At 41.7% G+C, this 20,617-nt stretch overlaps 1 protein-coding gene across 1 annotated transcript in view; it reads right to left on the reverse strand.

Moving 5' to 3' along the window:
• LOC127425860 (inactive N-acetylated-alpha-linked acidic dipeptidase-like protein 2) overlaps positions 1 to 20,617 on the reverse strand; it is a 492,025-nt gene that overhangs the window by 259,373 nt on the left and 212,035 nt on the right. The window contains exon 3 of the mRNA XM_051672151.1: positions 8,647 to 8,912. Within this exon, the coding sequence (XP_051528111.1) occupies positions 8,647 to 8,912 (266 nt within the window). The remainder of the gene's footprint in view (positions 1 to 8,646; positions 8,913 to 20,617) is intronic.

Here is a 20,617-nt window from a genome sequence, read left to right on the forward strand (position 1 = left end):
CGGTCTGAGTCGGGCGGTGGGGATATGTGACAGCGGGGGCGTGGTCAAGAATCTCTCCGGAGAGAGAGAAAGTGGTAAGTGCGCTTACACCTGAGCTAAATTATGCCTAACACCTGTCTCTAATTTCAGTGAGCACAGGGAGAGAGGCATAAATAGAGCCACACTGCAAGTAGATGAGAGAGAGAGCCTGGGCACCAGAGACCCTATTGTGAAGCCAAGAGTTTATTATTGCGAAGCTGAGAGTTTATTATTGTAAGTAGTTTGTTTATTTTTAGAGTGAATTATTGAACAGCGTGAAAGCCCTGAAAGAGTGTATTTGCTGCAGTGAGGAGAATAAAACGCTTACCTGAACCAGGAAATCTGCTTCTCGTCGCCTCCTTTCCACTGAACCCCCTTACACGGTTCTATGCGCAGGTTGTGGAACCTCACAAAGGTACTGGGTGTAGGCCAACCCGCTGCTCTGCATATGTCTGTTAGAGAGGCGCCCCTCGCCAGTGCCCAGGAGGATGCAACACCTCTAGTGGAGTGCGCCCGGACTCCCAAGGGGCACGGCAGATCTTGTGATTGGTAAGCCAAAGAAATGGCATCCACAATCCAATGGGCCAGCCTCTGTTTGGAGACAGCTTTCCCCTTCTGCTGTCCTCCAAAACAGACAAAAAGCTGCTCAGAGCATCTAAAGCTCTGTGTGGTCCAGATAGATGCGCAGGGTGCGAACTGGACACAGCAACAACAAGGCCGGTTCTTCCTCCTCTGAAGGGAGCACTTGCAGTTTCACCACCTGATCCTGAAAGGAAGTGTTGGGAACTTTGGGCACTTAACCAGGCCGGGGTCTCAAGGTCACATGAGAGTGAGCCGGCCTGAACTCCAGGCATTTGCTGGTGACAGAAACCGCCTGCAGGTCCCCATTCCTCTTGATAGAGGTGAGCGCCACCAGGAGGGCCGTCTTCAGTGACAGAGTGCTGAGCTCGGCCTGCTCCAGGGGCTCAAAAGGGGCTCTCTGTAGGGCAGGTAGGACCACACAGAGATTCCAAGAGGGAATCAGGCACGGCCTAGGAGGCCTAGGCTCTTGAGGAACCTTGTGATCAGGTCATGCTGCTGTGAGGGTCTCCCATCCAGTGTATCGTGATGTGCTGTTATAGCAGCCACGTACACCTTCAGGGTGGAGGGATACAGCCATCTCTCCAGCACCTCCTGTAGGAAGGACAACACAGACCTGACCGTGCATCTCTGAGGATCTTCCCTGAAGCAAGAACACCAATTTGCAAAGAGACAGCACTTCAGAGTGTACAGCCACCTCGTGGAGGGGGCTCTGGCCTGAGTGATCACGTCTATCACCTAGCAGGTCTTCCACATCCCGTCCAGGAGCCAAATGTGGAGGTTCCAGAGGTCTGGCCGCGGGTGCTGGAGTGTGCCCTGCCCCTGAGTGAGAAGGTCCTGCCTCAGGGGAATGTGCCATGGAGGGGCTACTGCCAGGAGCATTAGGTCTGAAAAACCAAGTCCGGTTGGGCCAGTACAGCGCAACCATCAAGACTTGTTGCCCATCCTCCTGACTTTGCACAATGTCTGTGCAACGAGGCTCACTGGGGGAAACGAGTACTTGCGCAGTCCCCGTGGCCAGCTGTGCTCCAAGGCATCCGTGCTGAGGGGAGCCTCGGACAGGGAGTACCAAAGGGAGAAATGAGAGGACTCTCGGGAGGTCAACAGTTCCACCTGCACCTCCCCGAATCTCTCCCAAATCAGCTGGACCATGTGGGGGTGGAGTCTCCGCAGAGCGTTACCTGTTGTGAAAGCACATCCGCTGTATGATTGAGGACGTCCGGGAGGTGAGTGGCTCGCAGAGACTTCAATGTCTGCTGACTCCAAAGGAGGTGGTGGTGGGCGAGTTGCGACATGCGACGTGAGCGTACACCGCCCTGGCAGTTTATGTACACCATGGTTGCTGTGTTGTCCATCTGGACCAACATGTGCTTGCCCTGAATCAATGGCCGAAGCCTCCGCAGGACCAGCGATACTGCCAGCATCTCTAGGCAGTTGATGTGCCATTGCAGGCGGGGACCTGCCAGAGCCCCGATACTGCCTGCCCGTTGCACACGGCACCCCATCCCGAATTCGAGGCATCCATCATGACCATGACGCACCTCGAGACCTGCTCTAAGGGAACCCCTGGCCGTAGAAATTCCAGATCTGACCAAGGGCTGAAAGTATGGTGGTACCGTGGCGTGATAGTCACACGCTGGGTGCCGTGGTGCCATGCCTACCTCGGGACTCAAGTCTGTAGCCGGTTCTGGAACGGTCTCATATGCATCAACCCGAGGGGGAGTACAGTCTCCGAGGATGACATATGCCCCAGGAGCCTCTGAAATTGTTTCAACGGCACCGTTACCCTCCGCCTGAAGGACTTCAGGCAGGCCAGTACCAACTGCGCATGCTCGTTCGTAAGGTGTGCCATCATGGTGACTGAGTCCAACTTCATACCGAGAAAAGAGATGGTCTGTGCAGGGGACAGCTTGCTCTTTTCCCAGTTGACCTGAAGCCCCAGTCGGTTGAGGTGCTGAAGCACAAGGTCCTTGTGCGCACAATAGATCTCACGAGTGAGCTAGGATCAGCCAGTCATCGAGATGATTGAGAATGTAAATGCCCTTCTACCTTAACAGGGCCAGGGCAGCCTCCACGACTTTGGTAAAGAAGTGAGGAGACAGGGACAGACCGAAAGGGAGGACCTTGTACTGGTATGCTCATCCCTCAAAGGCAAACCAAAGAAAGGGTCTGTGTCTAGGAAGGATCGATACATGAAAGTACGCGTCCTTCAGGTCGATGGCCGTGAACCAATCCTGATGTCGTACTGATACCAGGATGCACTTCTGTGTCAACATCTTGAACGAAAGCCTGTGTAAGGCTTTGTTCAAGGCACGCAGATCCAGAATTGGGCGCAACCCACCCTCTCTCTTGGGCACCATAAAATAAGGGCTGTAAAAGCCCTTGTGTGACTTGGCTAAGGGGACGGGCTCTATCGCTCCCTTCATTAGAAGGGTGGCGACCTCCGCCCAAAGGACCAAGGCATCCTCACCCTGCACCGCGGTGGGTAGAATGCCACTGAACCTGGGTGGCCATCTGGCAAACTGGATTGTGTAGCCAAGACGGATCATCCTGATGAGCCATCGCGACGGGCTGGAAAGCATTAACCAGGCTCCCAGCCTCTGCACTGACGGCACCAGGGGGGCGATTGGTTTTATCACGCCCGGGGTGGGAGGTTCACAGTGAGGCAGAGCAGATACCCCACCGGGAAGGACGTCCTGGGGATGCGTGCTGCCCCGCGAGCCCGCAATGGTGGCCGGAGGCTTGGGAGGGTGAGTGGCCCCAAGAGCCGCAGCACTTACCTGTTTGTGGCTTTCTTTCGATGGAGAACAAGGGAACATGAGATACTCGCATTCTGCTCATTGACCGGAAGGACTTTCAGTGCCTGGCCGTCGTGAGCACGAGGGCCGGAGGGGCTGAGCATAGGAGGATGACCCAGGGAATGAGGAATCTGCTCTTTTATTGACAAATTGGGTGCCAGGGCCCAGAAGGCACCCGGCGATGTTATGAAGGTACTCACCTCGTGCTGGCCCAGGGGCGGGAGTGGGGCCCGTACGCTCACCTGGGTCAGGCCAGTCAGAGTCAGTAGCCGCATCGCCTGTCTCAGGGCCGCTTCAAAGCCTGTCCGGGGATCTTGGCGGCCAGTTGACAGGCAGGCGGTGCCGCCTTCCCGCAGGAGGATCTTATTCTCAGAGGCCAGCGTGCGGGCTCAGATGGTGGGGGAGCCGGAGCCAACACCGCAGGAGGACAGCCTTGGTGAGAGGTAGATGGAGCGTGTGACTTCGGAGGTCTGTAGGCGGCCGAGTTGTGCCATAGCAGGATGTGTTTAATGGCCTCCGTCTGCTTCTGCTTCTTCTCAAAGTCCTCGACAATGTCACTAAAGAGCCCCCCTTGGGAGATGGACGCATCGAGAAAGCGGACCTTCTTGCCGTCACACATCTCCGCAAGGTTGAGCCACAGGTGTAGCTCTTGGACCCCCAAGGTGGACATCGTCCAGCCCAGGGCACGCGCTGTGACTTTCGTCACCCATAAAGCGAGGTCAGTCGCAGTGCGCAGGTCCTGCATGAGCCCTGGGTCGGTCCTACCCTCGTGTAGATCTTTAAGCGCCTTGGCCTGGTGGACCTGCAGGATGGCCATGGCATGCAGGGCGGAGGTGGCCTGACCCATGGCATTATAAGCCTTCGCCATTAATAATGAAGAAAACGTACATGCCTTGGAAGGGAGCCTTGGTCGGTTCCTCCAGGTGGAACAAGTCTGAATGAGTGGTGCACGCTATCTCCTTTTATACCCGTATGTCCGGGGCAGAGACCGGCATGCAAATTCCACTCACCAATTTTCATTGGCCTTTTCTGAATAAAGCAAAGGTGATTGGGGCTCTCAAGTGTCACTACATCGACACAGCGTTGAGTGAGTGACAGACAGGGAACTGCAATTTACATAAACAGTTCTGTGAACAAACATGGATGTGGATGTGTTGCAGTTGGTGTCCATGTTAGGAATAAACGTTTGTGTGTAAAGATTTGTCTTTGTGGCTTCTTTGTTTCAGCTTTTGCAACATGGTAAGTTAATGCTGCTTTGAGAGGTCTTGAAGATATTTATGGTCTTTATCTCAACTCTAGTATTAAGGCAAACCTTTGGATGGTGGGTGTGAGAGGTTGCTAAGAAACCACTTATGGACCAATGAGAAGTATTTTCCAACGTGTTGGAAGGTCCAGGGCCTTACTTTCTGAAGTATCTGGTAGTTGTGCAAGCAGCATCTCTGATGGCTATGCTTGGCATTTGTTTGTGTTGGTCTTGCCATGATCCAATCAAAATTCTTTGCCTTGACAGTTAGAGAGGGGCTCTGTCATAAACTGGCTCATGGAATGTCATCTGGTCCGATGGTTCACCACAGAAGGAAGCAGTGCTCACAACCTCAGTGTTCAATTAAGTGCATACAACCAAAGCAGAGAGGAGGCCCTTTGTATCTCCAAACTCCATCACCCAGCAGCTATGGGACCAAATCCCCCAAAAGACCAATGTAGGGGAGAGCAGGGATAATTGAAACACGATGTGTTTTTTTCTCTGTGAACGCTCGCACAGATATATGAAGTATACTTGACAAGCTCGCATTCGACTGTATGTATACGCTAAGCGTTTGTGTCAAAACCTAAGTATGCTTTGGGCTTAAAGCTCCACCCAAACCAAAAATTAAACATGACAATATTTTTACTGAAACTGCTCAAAACAGGTTTTTAAAAAATAATTGTGTTCATTTTTTACTGACACAATCCATTGTTCGATTAGGTACAGTAGAGGATTGAATTGTGCGTCCACATATCTAATAAGGCCACAATGAATTCATTGCCATGTGCATTATGTTATTACCAATGTTACATTATTTACATTTATAAGCATTAACATTTTCTCTGCTCTCCTCTACTTAAAAAAAAAAAAAAAAAAATTGAATTTTTTTTAAGCAAAAAGGCTTAGTGTTTCTCTAAAATATATGAAGAACAGAGACTAACATTATTAACCTAAAAGAAAAACAAAGGAAAGTTTAAATCTCACTATCTGACTTATCTTTCTTGTAAACAAAATTAAAGGCAGTAATTGTCCAGGGCCTGCACCTGATCATCACTTATATGGTGTGGAAAGAAAGGGCTAGAAAGCACAGAGGATTTAACTCAACAGAACAAATTACCCCTGGGAGCCACTCAAACTCATTAATGACCAGAGGTAAAGCTTCCACTGGAATACCACAAGCTATCAAATTACCTGCAGTTTTCAGTTTGTCATGATCATTTCTTGTCTGTTCTTTAAATGATTTGGCCATTTGAGTCAGGGAAAAATGCTAAGGACAAAGTGACACTGATGAATTCTGTGGAGAACTCCAGCAGCAATGCTTAGAAATGGCTGGACTAAACCAGCATGGGATTTACTTGTTTTCTGAACTTTGGTAAGAACTAGGGGTGCACCGATCGATTGATAGATCGATCTAAATCGGCCAGTCTTCAACTTAAATCTGTGATCGGCAATCGGCCGATCATGCCTACATTCAGGGACGATCATTTTTGCAGCATGCAGGGAATTAACATACACTGCTACTCTATTAAATGAGTGGTTGCTTAGCCCTCGAAGCATACAGTGTAGCCTCTGGAGTGAGTTGTTGGCAATTCTAAGCATTCTAAGCTTCCAGACATTCTGCAGTTCAGATGAATATGCCAGTTTGTTTTAAAAAGTGTGTAAGAATGACATGTGTATGAATATTAAGTTGCCCATTTTCTAGAGTCATTATGGTGGTAATTCTGACTCAGTAAGCACGGAGAGGATAAAGATCCTACAAACAGGTATAAAAGCGAATTAAACAACAAATAGACATGCTAAATCTGAGTATACGTGATGTAACATGAGTCGTGACAATCAGATGGTGTGTGGAGCGATTGAGACTATTTGAGCGATCATGAGCACTTTTAGCTTCACTCCCTTCATCATGCGCTCTCTCTCTCTCCCTGTGTCAATCAAACATGCACTTTCTCCAGGTGCTCTAAATATCTCATCATCAGTCACTTATCCTAGCACTATTCTTTGAGGATCTCAATTTAAATCAGATTAATGTTCGTTGCAATACCACTAAACAGCTATTACAGTTTAACCTTAATGGCACCACGTCTTCACGCATTTGCTTAATAATTAGTGATTTGTTTTACAACAAAAACCGAAGACATTAATCAAATCATAGATACTAATGATTTCTCACTGGAGCAGTTTTGGAGCTTGTAATGGATATATCTCTCTTATTTTTTTTAAACATATCTCTGCTGTGTGTGACACTCTCATGGTTTGTTTTGGTTGCCAGTATGTCACAATGACTTTTGATAGTGACACAACAGAACTATTCATAACTGTTTTCAACACAAATTAATGTTAGCAATTCACAATTAATGCAGTTTTCAAGTAATTTTCTGTGTGGGGCATAAACTTACAACTGCAGCATATAACTTGCCAAAGTGTGTCAAACGGCACTTAAATTGTTTTTTGATCGTTATCGAACGAAAAAAAAATGAGTGAATGATATTGGCCTCAAATTTCCTGATCAGCACACCACTAGTAAGAACAAAGCAGTTTTTTCCTTTATTTTATTTTTTTACTAATGACAATTTTCGGCATCATTGACTCACAATTATCTATTTATACATGGTTGACTTAATGAAGATGTCAATATCTGCACATATTATGCTTTTTGGTAAGTTTACAGTACATGAAGATTACAGTACATGTTCCTACAAATGTATGGCATATATCAAGAGTTTATAAAGTCAGCAGGGCTGCCACTCCCTATATGCAGATTACTCAGTCTGCTTAGGGCACCAACCCCTTAGGGAGGCACCATCTTACACTAGAGGGGCACCAAAAAGTCCACCAGCTGCCCTTGCTCACATATTGTACATTATTCAAGGACAAGATAGCAGTCACAGAACACTCTCCCCATCGGACGATTGCCTCGCAACACCTAACTTGAGTACATCTACTGTATATGATTTCAGTGGGAAATGTGGGAAATTTTGAAGACAAGCTGTGAAACTGTGAGTTGGTATGAGAACATAATGTGAAAAGCCTAGTGACCTCTGAGCTGCTCAGCATAGTTGAATGATTCACAAATGATTCGGCATAAGATCCCTGGTTATTTCATCCATCACGCCAGTCATATTTGTTTTCTCTGCTGATTTCTAGACATTGCAAATGCTGTTTAATTTATATGAGAGCCTTGAGAGTGTGCAGCATTTTGATGGATGACTTTGACCCCCCTTGCAGAGGACAACATCAAAGACCGACTGCCACTAACTCCAAGAGCAACTTTTTAACGCAGCTTATCCCTGTTAGATACCGTGCGTCTGTCTTGAAAGGGATAATGGCAATGCATCCTCCTTCGACATTTCTTTCTCCCTTCAGAGATCGAAAGCATAACCTCTAAAAATAGCTGGAGAATATATCACATATGTGTGTGAAATGGGTTCAGTCTTGCATAATGGATTTATTTTAACCTTCAGATGGGAGGAAGTGTTCAGGGCAGTGAAAGTGATTTGTGTGAGTGTATGTTTGAATGGAATTTCCAACACTAATTTAGCTACAGCTGCCAACAACACTGGGTTTATTGAGCAGTGCACAATCAATAAAGTGACAGATAATGTATTATAAATTATACATCAGTTAGTTAAATTATTTGGCTGGACAAGTGGCGTTCCAAGAGTGCTGATATTTCTTATAACAACACAGGAACATTTTACTGTTTGTATCACTCTGCTTCTCTTTGTATGTGGCGTTCCAGACCGGCTGTCAGTCCGTGCATTGCTTGGTGTCATGCAATAGTTAATTCTGCTTTGGCTTTGTTTGTTAATCCTGCTTTGGCTCTGTTTAGCAAAAAAAAAAAAAAAAAAAAAAAACTGGCCATATTGTGTCTAAAAGTTACTCGTATTAACTTCTGGTTTATATGTAGAGCTGTATATAAGCAATATCACAGTCACAATAATGCTGATATTCATTACAACATCACTCTTGTTTGTGTGATATAGTTAAATAGTACAATATAACTTACCTCTAGATTTCCCACAGCTGAGTAGGCTGCAAAGGTGAAGGGTTCAGTTGTGGTTGTGGATGGTTGGTCGCATCTTGCTCCGCTGGGCAGATAACACTGGTTACTGATCTTATCGACGATTGTGCTGTGGGTAGGTACAGGATAGCTCAGAAGAGCCGTGTGATTGGTCACCTGGACATCTTTTAATCCAAGCTCCTCCCACCGCTGAGCAATATACCTCACCTTTGATTCCTCACCAAGATCAGACAAGCTATCAAAGTCCCTGTGGTGAGGCAAAGATATAACAGTAAGGAAACATCAATAAATGTGTCCGGTATTTTGAAAAGCCTCCTATCACAATAAGCTGACGAAACAGCACTAAACAAAGCATTGATGAATATGTGCAAGTCTAATTATCATTAGCGTAATTAGTACATTGTTGACTTTAGGTTAACATTTGTTTTCCTCAAAGGTATTTACATGGTCTATTGATGTGAAACTGCAGCTAAAATCATGAGACAGAAATGGAGAAAAGGCCTCCATATTTCATATTCTGGACAAGCTTCAGTTAATGTAACTGATGAATATGGCAGTGCAGGGAATCAATTGTCTCTTCAACAAACGGATGCACTATAAAAAAAAAAAAAAGGATTGCCGGGAGAGAAAGTAAATTAGCAACAGACGGTTAAACATGAGAGAGAGAAATGAAGCGCTGCTAAGGTGCTCTGGCAGCTCAGCTTCGCGATTTCTTACCCGTCACGGCACGTGGAAGGCACAAAGAGAAACACATTGTTATCTTGTAACATTCAAACTTTGAGAGCTCTCAAACCCATCAGCATGCTGAAGCAATGATTTTATAAGCAAAGCACAGCAGGCCAGCCCATTCTCTCAATCTTCAAAACAAAAATTAATTGAAGTGTAGAAGGAAGCCAAGACCCTCCAGAGACTATAAATAATTTAGCTGCATTTTCCCCTCTACCCACTGCTATATGTTAAATTTGCAGATGTTAACAACCTTGATCATTGCCATATGACATTAACAATATCCGTTACCCAAATGCACACTGGGACATACTCATGTCCTCTTCCATACTAATAAACTAATCTTTTAAAATAATGCTTTTTCAAGTGAGAGAAGTAGTCTTTCAAAATAGCTCTTTTTTTTTTTTTTTTTTTTTTGGCACAACAACAACAACAAGAAAAAAAGGAATGTTGGCTTGACAAAACCTTGTATGAAAGTTTAAACATTTAAAAGTCTTCCAGTTGGAAGTTTATGTCAGCTGTACAGGCAAAGAGATACAGAGGCAAATGTGATACTGATACAGATGCATAATTGATCATGAGCTAGAAAATTTGGTAGTCCGGTAAATTAGAAAAAATCATAGGACACCAAGTCCGAACAGACTGAAGGACTGTGATAAGTTTGGTGGATGCACGAGGGGGATGGCGGGTCTACCTGTTTCTTGTAACTAATCAAATAAGTTTTTCATTGACCAGTTCAATCTGACCTGGTTGGTTAAATAACGTGACAGACAACTTTTTCTTCATATGGCTCAGCTTAGAATGGTATCTTTTCTCTCTTATATGTAAAATATAAACATTAAAACACATTATTTTATTGTTTGTGTAAAGTTGTGCCAACACCATTTACTGATATACATATGAATCTTAATCTGGTGTTCAAATGTTTATTCTGGATGGATGGATGGATGGATGGATGGAATTGGCTGGTATCATTGAACTCATAGCAGAAAACAAAATAGTAAAAATAAGTCATATAAAACTAGACTCTCTGAACATTAAAAGTTAACCGTAAAGGTTTTTACTCTTTCTGCTAATTGTGTCATTTTTTTTTTATAGATTGATCCATCCATCCATCCATCCATCCAGAATAAACATTTGAACACCAGATTGAGACTCATATTTATTTTAATAAATGGGGTCATCTCAACTCTGCACACACAATAAAATAATGTGAATTAATGTTTAAGTTTTATATTTAAGAGAGGAAAGATACCATTCTGCCAGAGGAACGACGCTGAGCCATATGAAGAAGAAGCTGTCTGTCATGTTATTAAACCAATATCAGAGTAAACTGGTCAACGAAAACCTAATTTGACTGGTTAAAAGCAGCAGGCAGGCCTTGCCCCTCGCACTTGCAAAACTCTTTTGAGTGAGAAAGTTGTGCCAATAGAGTGAGTGCAACGAAAGAGAAGATGGAACAATGTATATTGGATTATTTCTGGAAAATATTTTCACGATCAGTCAATCCATGACACCCTTTCTTTGCTTGCATATCGCTGATTGCAGGTTTGCAATGCTTTTGGCCATGTTTAATCATAAAAACAGTGCCAAAAGTGTATGTAGTCAGAACAATATAGATCAAATTTATTTATTAATTTGAAATTACAGATTTACAACACACGAATAACACATATGCAATGCATTAAAATATTGCAAAACTTTTTCTTACGCTTGCAACTTTTTTTACACTTGCAATTTAATTTGCGCTCTCTCTGTGCATGTCTTTCTATCACGCTTGTAACCTCCTTTACACTTTTACAAATCTTACTACTAAAATTTCTGGTATCCTAACAAGCCTATTATATTTTGTTCTGCTTTGTATTGTGCTGCTTTCTTGCAAAGTACTGCATTTAACATGCGCATGAGCATACAAGAGAACAATGAATAGATTAATAATCAGATACCTGATAAATGGCAAAATGCTTTCTACAGAAGGAAAACAAAGAGACCAGTTGATTTCGACTACTTCTACCAGACATTTATCATAGCAGCCTCAGAATAAAGACAGTCTTGTATTGGGAATCAGCATTATTGTCTAGACGAACTCAGTCAACATACTTCAAGAATAGCTATAGTTCTTTGATACAGTGTATCAAACTTTGGACAATGTGTTCACAAAAAATAAAATAAAAAAACTGCCTTATATTATATTATATTGATATTACTCCTATCCCAAAATGTATCACAGTTACAGCAGCAAGTACTTTTTTCGAGTTTCCTTCTAGCTTCACAAGCACAGACTCATTCAGTAATTCAGGAGAGTGAACAAGTGGTCCAGCCCAACATTCAACTACTGTGACCTGACAGAGTGTGTCCAATCCCTCATGGCTGTGCATGGGTGCCTGGGTAATTTAATTAAAAGCATGCTCTGCATGAGTGGAGATGATGATTCCTAACCTCTCTCAGGTAATGCTTCTTCAACTTCCACCCCCACTGCAGCTGGCACAAGACTTAACCCAGGAACCCAGGATATTATTTATGGAGGGACCATTCCCTCAAAATACTGTGTGACCGATTTTAGAACAATCTATTTTAAACAAATTAAAAAGAAATGTCAATTTTTGGTGAATTAGAATGTGTCTAGACATCTTGTCATTGGGATGAGTATGGAATACCTGATCTTTTTGACTGCCTGACGAAGACCCACGTGGTTGAAACATTGTCTTCTTATTATACTAAATTACATGGGAGCATTTATAGCAGTGTGCCATTCTTTTCTTATTTTATGGAATAACTTAGACCATTAACAGGTATTGGTAACACTTATTTCATATTTGCTTTCATCAGCAAGCCATTACTAATTAGCCTAACAGTTAAATTCAATGCACTTTATGTGTATTTTGCTTTTCACAATACATATTTCCCAAAGCAGCTTTACAAAAAAAAAAGTTTGTTGCCGTCAAATTGCTTTAACCAATAAGGTTTCAGTATTTCAATGAATTAATTATGAATGTGAAAAATTAAGGATATATGGAATAAAAGTTGTAAAAATATTACAAATCAAAGTCAGTTGAAAGTAAAATACTTCAGACGATTTTGGTAAAATAGAATAAATCAGCTAAATTAAAGAATAATAATAAAAAAAAAAAAAAAAAAAAAAAAACAATTAGTCTCAGTACTTTTATTGAAATCAGTGCTTCAGCTCAAATAACACCAATTATCAATGCAATGTCAGATATATCTATGTAGGTCTATCCCTCACAGCTTCGTTTTCATTCACGTCCAAAATCAAAATTGCCGCTACTGTAAACAAGGTCTATGGAAAACACTCATACAAAGAGCACAAAGGGGAAAATGTCTCTTTCCTCACTGGCCAATAACAGCCGTGCTGATTGATAGACAATACAGCATGATTCCGAGTGTGATATTGCTTTTATACAACTGTTTAATGGACAAGTATATTAATAAGTAGGGAAAAACTAAGGACTGTCTTACAGTGAAGAACTGTTCTGCTGCAGCTGTTATTTTAACTCTATTCCTCAGCTGTAATGTGGCAGTAATCCACGCTGATCATGAAGTGATGCTGCCATAGGTGCTATATCAATCATCCTGTGATTATTTCAGTCACGTTCAAGCATTTTGTTGTTTTCTTGCGGAACTCTTTTATTTTGCACCGACATAGAAACCAGACTATCCTCCGCAATGTTGAAAGTTTACATCTTCTCCCAACTCGGCGGGTATTAGGTAGATGCTCTGAGTGTGTTTGATTACTCCATCTGTGGCAACTCTCAGCTGTGTTCGGCAGTAATGCTGAAGCTGTATGTTTAACTCTATTTCTCAGCTATAGTGTAGTAGTAATACGAGCAATCATGGAGTGAGAGACAATTACGGATTAATTAAAAGAAACTTGTACATGTACTGACAACACACAGTTTGTCAATGTGAGCTCAATTCACTCATAGCAGACAAAAGACGGTCTTTTGTGGCCACCTACTGGTTTAAATCTTTCATGTCACAGAGATGAATGAAAATTCACAAATCTACACTGCTCTTACATGTTAGTTTGGAACGCCACCAACACAAGCGGAGTGATACAGTATGAGTGTCCCAGTACTGGTGGAGTGAGCTATCAGCACTCTTGGAACACCTCTTGTCCAATCAGATTCGAGGACCAGAACTAACTGTTGTATAACATGCTATATATAATAGTACTAAACAATTGTTAAGTGAGTAGGTATGCTAATCGCACTTAGCATTTCCCCCATTTTTACACCATATGGATTTACATAAAAACATAAAACATCACAGAAACAGCATAAAGGTTTGTTGTCCTATAGATTGATGGATAAATGACCAATTAAAACACTAAAGGTGCAAAACAAACTTTAGGTGTCAGGCAGCTGTGTAAAATACAACAAAACTTTTAACACTTTATGGTTTGTAACTTTTTTAATGTTATAATAATAATAATAATAATAATAAAAAAACAACACTCACTGAGCACTTTATTAGGAACACTATACCAATACTGGGTAGGGCCTCCCTTTGCTCTCAAAACTACCTCAATTCTTGGTGGCATGGATTCCACAAGATGTTGGAAACATTCCTTTGACAATCTGGTCCATGTTGACACAGTTTCATCATGTAATTTCTGTAGATTTGTCAGCTGCACATTCATGCAACGAATTTCCCATTCTACCACATCCCAGAGGTGTTCTATTGGATTCAGATCCAGTAACTGGTAAGGCAACTGAAGAACAGTGAACTCACTGTCATGTTCATGAAACTAGTTTGAGATGACTTTTGCTTTGTGACATGCAAAAGTGCATTATCATGCTGGAAGTAGCCACTAGAAAATAGGTAAATTGTGGCCATGAAGGGTCAGCAACAAAACTCAAATAGGCTGTGGCATTCAAATGATGATTGATTGTATTAACAGGCCCAAATTGTGCCAAGAAAACATTCCTCACACCATTCAACCACCGCCACCAGCCTGGACTATTGACGCAAGGCAGGTTGGGTCCATGGATTCAAGCAGCTGGCACCAAATTCTGACCGAAATTCATCAGACCAGGCTACGTTTTTCCAGTCTTCAACTGTCCAGGTGTTCCTAATAAAGTGGAGTGCCTATACAAAATTAATAAAATTTTAGTCTGGACTATAATTGTGTATTACAACCTCCAAGTGAGCAATCCATAATAATAATAATAATAATAATAATAATAATAATAATAATAATAATAATAAAACTTCATAGGATGTGTAAGTAGATAAGAAATAATCAGTTGAGTTGAGATGATGTATATTCATATATGAATTTAGATATTAATATACATTAATTCCTCTCATGGACTGACAGAGAAATTATTACGGTCATGGTCCAAACTTTAATCAGCGTTAACACAAAACTAACCAATTTTGCCACAAATCCACATTAATGGCATCCATTTCTACCATCAAAGCAAATCAAATCATGAAAAGAAGAAAAGATGTTAGGTTGGTTTTGTTTGTCAGATCTATTGACAGATCTTAAAAATGCTAAATGATCCGAAGAAAAATTTATGGCATGATACTCTTCAGAGTGAGCCCTGTTAAATCTGGTTTAGTTACTGGAAATGGAAAGTTCTGGATTCACTATGAAATTCATCATATGAATTCATTTGTGCAGCATGTGCACAGTGCAAATTACTTGGCTTTAGATGTGCAGGTGAAACAAAACAGGCCAGTGAATGTGTAATGTGTGATTACGTAGCTCATTACTCAGTTACTCAATAGCGTCAATACTATGCCACTAAGGTCAAACCAGTGTACTCTGGGCCCATTTATATCCAAGATTTATCATCCACCTCTACTGTCTTTTCATTGACCAATCACAACAGAGATCAGAGTGCTGAAGCTAATCACTGTGTAAAAGCTACTGGGCACAGCTTGACCACATTGTCAAGCCATGCTTGTGGAGTGTGGTGCTATCAACAGCATGACCTGATGATTGATGCTTCCACTTGTGTCTGGAGAAAAGATCAGTCACTCTCTTGCACAAGCCCAGCTCACTGGCTAAGCCACTGGCTAGAAACAAGAGGAGCTTGCAAACCCTTGCAATACCAAATCATTAACTCAGCACCATCAGTTACTGAGATGACTAATATAGACATCAGGATAGGAACCCTGCACTGCTGTCAAGCAGCAAAAATCTGCCATTTTCACAAAGAAAGCCTGTCAACAAAGCAGCCAGATGAAGTTTTATCTCTCCAAGGTTCAAAGCAATTATCCTATCATACTGAATTTACTTATGTCAAACTTATGCATGCACTGTAATTCCCATTGTTAGAAATATGCCTCTGAATAGTGCTTTTGTGGAAGCAATTCTACATCTTAATGTTGAGCACATATGGGAGGGATGAAGCCCTAGCCTTCTTCTGTGACATTTGAGGCCTTTAATTAAATACGGTTGAGTGCAGATGATTGACAGCTGATGTATCTTGTCTAAGAGTGCAGGTGGCCACCTGGGTTTTCCTGGTGTGCTTGACAGAGGGTGCCTGGGTGGCTATTGAACTGTGGCAATGCTATTATGGATGATAATACTGGTGATAGTGAGTCCCACACCATTTAAAAATGCTTGGGTTTTTTTTTTTTTTTTTTGTCCCCCAGGGCACTCGAAGGGGCTATAGTGTGTTAAAGCAGACAAAGAAAAAGATAGAAGCTATCTGTGGAAGTTTTCATTCCATAGAAAAATGTCTGACCCTTCTGTCCTTCTTAGCCACATTTCTAAAATAGTGATCTTATTCACTGTGTTCGGAAAAAAAATATCTAGGGCCTCGTTTCCCAAAAGCATCGTAAGCCTAAGTAGATTGTAGAATCCATCTTACGATTCATCTTAATTTTGCGGCCCGTTTCCCAAAAGCATCGTAACTTAAGTAGTACTTGAAAATACTCGTAGATTAACGAGTGCTCTGGAGTAATCGTACACCACTAAGAACATCGTGAGGTCACAGACTTATGCAGACACCTGCAGGATAAATGCAAAATTACACCTAAAACAATTTAAACGCCAGTAGCTACACTTTAATATCAGTATACATATGTTTTATTTTATTTATTTTTAACCAACAAAGCTAATAATAATAATAATAATAATAATAATAATAATAATAATAAATGCATAAAATGGTGAGTCAATATTGGATGAACAGATAAATTAATAAGTAAACAAATAAAAGTTATTTGTGGACTAGTTGGTAACAACAAAGTGGTGGGATGATTGTTGCAGAGAACTGTAAAAATTACAATAAGAGAGAGAAGGAAAAATGTCAATAACTTGCTGCAGTGCATGAAAATCGTCTGTACAGTATATTGGCTCCTCATCCTCGTCTCCTCTTCCTCTCTGACTTCTCGCCCGCACGTTATCACTTTTGGGAGTAAAGAGCAGATCTCCCTTTGATTGGTGAATGTCCCTAAAGCGCACCTCCCACACGTCTCTTTATTTTGCGCTCCGCAATAACACAGTGAATCTCGTTATATTCAATTAATGCTTGTTGTCATTAGCAGGACCATACACAGTCTACACATTTCCAGTCTTCACTGATCGTGGAAGCTTTAATCTCGACCCACAGAGCAAATTTTGAAAACGAAATATTAAAATGCAAATCTGATTAACGAAGCAGTGATTGTGTAAGAGAAAAAGCCTATATTGTTCTGCACAAAACCATTGCAAAACAAAATGCAATTATGCGGTGAATTAAGTTTATATTTAAATATTTCCAGTGAGGTAAATTACAAATGTTTTTTAAAGTTACGCACAAATATAATGAAGTTGCAATGACGAGCAACACTATACGGTCACATTTCAGCACTTCACATTTATGGACAGCGTCTCTCTTTTTTTTTTTTTTTTTTTTTTTTTTTTTTGGTGGGGGGGATTTTTCACCCAATTTGGAATGCCCAATTCCCAGTGCGCTCTAAGTCCTCGTGGTCGCATAGTGATTCGCCTCAGTCCGGGTGACGGAGAACGAATCCCAGTTGCCTCCGCGTCTGAGACAGTCAACCCGCGCATCTTATCACGTGGCTTGTTGAGCGCGTTGCCACGGAGACATAGAGTGTGTGGAGGCTTCACGCCATCCGCCGCGGCAACCACGCTCAATTCACCATGCGCCCCACCGAGAACAAACCACATTATAGCGACCACGAGGAGGTTACTCTATGTGACTCTACCCTCCCTAGCAACCGGGCCAATTTGGTTGCTTACGAGACCTGGCTGGCACTCAGCACGCCCTGGGATTCGAACTAGCAAACTAGCGAACTCCAGGGGTGGTAGCCAGCGTATTTTACCACTTTGGCCGGACAGCGTCTCTCTTAAGGTAGCACTTAAAACGCACGTTCATTTTAAGAGCAGTTTTGGGAAACGCATGTAAAAAATAATGAACATTCGTAAAATCGCTCATAGAAAATGCTCTTAACCGCAAAGATCTATCGTTATCAGGAAACGCAGCTCAGATCAATTTGATTAGCTCTTTATGTCCAAGAGCAACTCATCTATTCGCTGAAATTTGCATCTAGCATATAAATTACGAAGTCATCACTGAAGCTTACACATATTTCTGCTTCACATGTACTGTTTGACAGCAACACAGGCCATGGAAAAAAAAAATGGTGCTGTTTTTGATGCTGTCTGATATGAATGTATTTTGCATGGCTAGGGACATTCAGTACATCTAGAATGGAGATAAAACAGAAAAGAAAGAAAAAGATCAACACACTCTCACGGAGGAATCGTACAGATTAGTACGAATTGGGTACGACTTGGCTAACTAAACGAGCTAAACATTTTCATGAGTTGGCTACGACTTTGCTATAGCTTATGAAATTGTATGAACTGGGTCCTACGAATTCGTACGACTTTTGCAACAGCCTATCCGGTGACTCTCCCTCATCTCCTTCTAAAACATGTCAATTACTTTCTTCCATCATACAAAACATACTCTTTACACTTCAAATCATCCTTACAGACTTTACTATATGGTTAGGTTTATATATGGTGTTTGGGTTAGGGCATAAAATTAATAAGCATGTATACTATGTTTGACCCGCGAAATCTTCACTTACTTCCGCATTACACATCCGGATATTTGAACGTCTAGAATAGATTTACCCAACTCGTACAATTTTGTGCGACTCTAATGAGATTGGTTGGAAAGATACAAAAATATGTTTTATGTGTTTCATAAAGCAGATGGAAAACATAAAATGACAATACCTTAAATATGCTTATACAGCATCTACAAAGTCATTCACAAATATATTCACATAATGACTCTTAAAGACATTATGAAATCACTTGATGAATACAGTTTTCTTTTCAGTGTTGACATTTTTCCTATTGAAACAGGAAGTTAGGGCATGGCATCGAAGGCCTCATTCCTTGCTATTGCTAACCAGAAGTAAGTAGTATTATGCCGAATTTACACTACACAATTTTAGGCCGACAGTTTTGTGGAGATCGCCGACAAAAGCCCGAAATCATAGGCAAATCAGAGCTTGCTCCCGTGAGTGACAAACGCAATGTATGAATTATCAAAGACATGATCTGAGAGAAGTGCTGGTGCGTCGCCGATATCAGCGAGATATCTATCATGTTAAATATCTGGACCTGTCTGCGATTCCAAATCACGCAATGTGAAATGTGTTTTGACTGAATACAACTGCAGCGTTGATCTACAGCCAATGAGAGAGCAAGAAACGGGGCAAGGGAAGTTTCAGTGGGAGGAGTCCTGATGTACCTGCAACAGAACATCAACTAGCACGGCTGTGGTATCAAGAAATTCTTATTGGACCGAAGAAATGGAGGAAAATTTTGTGGAACATTGGCCTATTTGATGTTTCCTCTGAACTGTACCACAACCGGGTGGAGAAAGAGAAGCATTGGAGAGAAATGGCCAATTCTCTTGGACAGCCAGGTAAGCAAATAGGTAGATTTTTCAGTAGGAGGTACTTTTTCATATTGTAACCAATAAAATATATGATGCCTTTAGGCGATTAAAAACATACACATCATATTCCGAAATGCATAATATATGATCATGCATTTGTATCTCGTATCACTTCTTGAGTGTACTCTGTTGTGCAAAGTAATTTGGAGTCCAGGCAGAGTCGTTGGGGATTCGTCAATAGTGAAATGTTTTGTAATGTGTTCACCCCTGTCGCCGATTCCTCGTGTAATTTGAAAACCCTACGACTTCCATGACAAGACAGACAGTTGTGTAATATGAACGGTACCACAATCCGACATCTTTTTTATGATGAGTGTGTTTTATTAGACAATAATTTTGTAAGTAAGATATTTCATCAAAAATGTTGGTCCATTTTCACATAAGAGGAAGACTTTAAATATGTGTAGGCTATATCTGTGTTTGTTGTTTGTTTGTTTTTAATGCCGTGCCAGCTTCTATGGCTATTTCCATGGTGAGAAATGTGTAAGGAATTCTATAAAAAGTTTTTAAAATCTATTTTTCCTAAAAACTCTAAAATTGCATTTGGTTTAAAATTTCTTCCATAGTGCTGACTGAATAAAAAAGGTTTCTCATGGGGTTAAGACCAGTACAGCCTAATAAAATGTGTTTCAGGGATAATGGATTCTGGCAGAAGGTACATGTTGGTGAATCTTCTCCCAATATTAAAAACTTGTGTGTCATCCTGGAGTGACCTATTCGACAGCGGGTGTAGACGATCTGGTCCCAGCGATTTGAAAACAGAGAGGAACTTCTTTTGCCAACAATAGGGCTGATTTCATGGAGTTTGTTCATGGTGCATTGATCCCACTCAGTTTGCCATTTGTTTTTAATATATTAATTTATTATGGGTTTTAGGTCAGTGGGAGGTATTGGACACTTTTTGAAATCCGCTGATAAGTCCTCTTTTGCAGCAGTGTTGCTTCCTCATTTCCTGGGATTCCACAGTGTTCAGGTACCCAGCAGAAGCAGATATTGAAATTTTGGGCCTCCAAATCCAGCAGCTTGCATAGAATCTTTTCAAGCATTGGGTGATCGTTTTTTTAAAGATGACATTGCCTGAAGACATTATTTTGAATCTGAAATTATCAGAAAGTTTCTCTGCTGCATAGTCTTTATGAAGTCCAGTGCTAAGACGATAGGGTTTGCCTCTGCTGTAAAAATTTAGCTGTGATTGGGGATAGATATTCCCCTTTTTTTGATGGTTGATCACAAATGCAGATGATACATGATCCTCAGATTT

The sequence above is a fragment of the Myxocyprinus asiaticus genome, chromosome 35 (assembly GCF_019703515.2).
Source record: "Myxocyprinus asiaticus isolate MX2 ecotype Aquarium Trade chromosome 35, UBuf_Myxa_2, whole genome shotgun sequence".
Lineage (NCBI taxonomy): Eukaryota > Metazoa > Chordata > Actinopteri > Cypriniformes > Catostomidae > Myxocyprinus > Myxocyprinus asiaticus.